This window comes from Amyelois transitella, chromosome 2, assembly GCF_032362555.1.
Source record: "Amyelois transitella isolate CPQ chromosome 2, ilAmyTran1.1, whole genome shotgun sequence".
Taxonomy (NCBI): Eukaryota; Metazoa; Arthropoda; class Insecta; order Lepidoptera; family Pyralidae; genus Amyelois; species Amyelois transitella.
The window spans coordinates 13,309,119-13,311,059 of NC_083505.1; the positions used below are offsets into that span (position 1 = coordinate 13,309,119).

A 1,941-nucleotide genomic window follows, 5' to 3' on the forward strand; every position below is an offset into this window, starting at 1 on the left:
TTGAGATTCAAATAGTGACAGGTTGCTAGCCCATCGCCTAAAAAAAGAATCCCAAGTTTGTAAGCCTATACCTTAGTCGCCTTTTACGACATCCATGGAAAAGAGATGGAGTGGTCCTATTCTTTTTTGTACTGCTGCCGGGAACCACACGGCACTACACTACCAAAATAGTCATTGGTACATTAAAATATATATACATATCTCTTATGTATCTTATGAATATTAAATCAACTCTGAAAAAGTAATCTAGAAATAAATACACTCTGTTGTAAAAAGTATCTAACGATCGTATTTTCTACAGTGATGGCGGCCGCCCACGAGTATACCCTTTAGTGCGCTAATTGTTCAAAAGGATAAGGTAATTAACTACCCACGTATTTCCAAGTATACCTAAAACTGATAGATTCAGTCAATTAAATTATATTTTGTATACATTTAAACGAAATTAAGTTTGCAGAGATCAAAATTTATGGTACCTTCTTATAGTCATGAGTTGGTACGTAAATATACTCATAATAAGTTGAGTTTAATAGGGCAGGTAGAGTCAAAAGTAAGGGAGTCGAAGGCTATGTTGAGCAGGGTGGCTTAGTCATACAACTAAGATTCAAATAGTTACAAGTTGCTAGTTTGTCGCTTAAAAGAATCGTCTCAAATAAAAACAATATGTTTTTCTATTGCGTAATGCGTAGACTAAAAAATAATAGTATATCATTAGTTATCACGTAGACTGCTACGACACGCTACAGCCTGTTAAAACACGTTACAGCCTGCTACGACTCGCTACAGCCTGCTACGACACACTACTACCTGCTACGACTCGTTACAGCCTGCTACGACACACTACTACCTGCTACGACTCGCTACAGCCTGCTACGACACACTACTACCTGCTACGACTCGTTACAGCCTGCTACGACACACTACTACCTGCTACGACTCGCTACAGCCTGCAACGCACGCTACTACCTGCTACGACTCGCTACAGCCTGCTACGACACACTACTACCTGCTACGACTCGCTACAGCCTGCTACGAGGCGCTACAGCCTGCTACGAGGCGCTACAGCCTGCTACGACTTGCTACAGCCTGCTACAACAAGTTACAGCCTGCTACGACTTGCTACAGCCTGCTACGACACGCTACAGCCTGCTACGACACGCTACTACCTGCTACGACTCGCTACAGCCTGCTACGAGACGCAACAGCCTGCTACGACACGCTACTACCTGCTACGACACGCTACTACCTGCTACGACACGCTATAGCCTGCTACGACACGCTACAGCCTGCTACGAGACGCTACAGCCTACTACGACATGCTACTAACAGCTTCCACAGTCCTTCCAAAGTCAAACAATTTTGACCATATACATACATAAAAAAAAATTAAGTATGAAATAGCTTTAGGCTTTTTCAATTCAATTTAATGCAAAACCTTTTAGTGTTTGCCACTTTGCAACATTTACTCAATTTTCATTTGAATATATACAATATCTAGTTTCTTAGATATTACTAATGCCATTATAAGCGGAATTCACGCGACGCAGCGCGGGTTGAGCTGAGCATTTACTACTTAGCAATATTAACAAGATATTTATGTTAACATTTCATGAGCAAACGAGATTCAAATCGAAATAAAAATTGAGCTGGCAGCTTTTAATAGATTACTTTGAGATTTTTTTATCCACGCTAATATTATAAATGTAAAATTGTGTTTGTTTGAAAGATGTAGTCTCTGTCGACCCGTCTGGGAAAGAAGCTTGAATTTATGTAAGCATGTATGAATGTATTTCACATTGCCGTGATCTAAAACAGGTTCAAGCCTAAGTACGGAATTATTAATAGAACTAACGGTTTAAGATTAATTGTCCCTTTGCCTAATGTAAGGAAAATTTTGAATAATTTCCCCATAGCTTTGAGATGACCTTGTTGTGAACATAA

The 1,941-nt window shown here is 39.9% G+C and overlaps 1 protein-coding gene across 1 annotated transcript; it reads left to right on the forward strand.

Moving 5' to 3' along the window:
* The first annotated feature begins 488 nt into the window (after positions 1-488).
* LOC132904378 (salivary glue protein Sgs-3-like) lies at positions 489-1,265 on the forward strand. Its single transcript, XM_060954614.1, has 2 exons — positions 489-496; positions 716-1,265. The coding sequence occupies exons 1-2, from the start codon at positions 489-491 to the stop codon at positions 1,263-1,265; spliced, it is 558 nt and encodes a 185-aa protein (XP_060810597.1).
* The last annotated feature ends 676 nt before the right edge of the window (positions 1,266-1,941 follow it).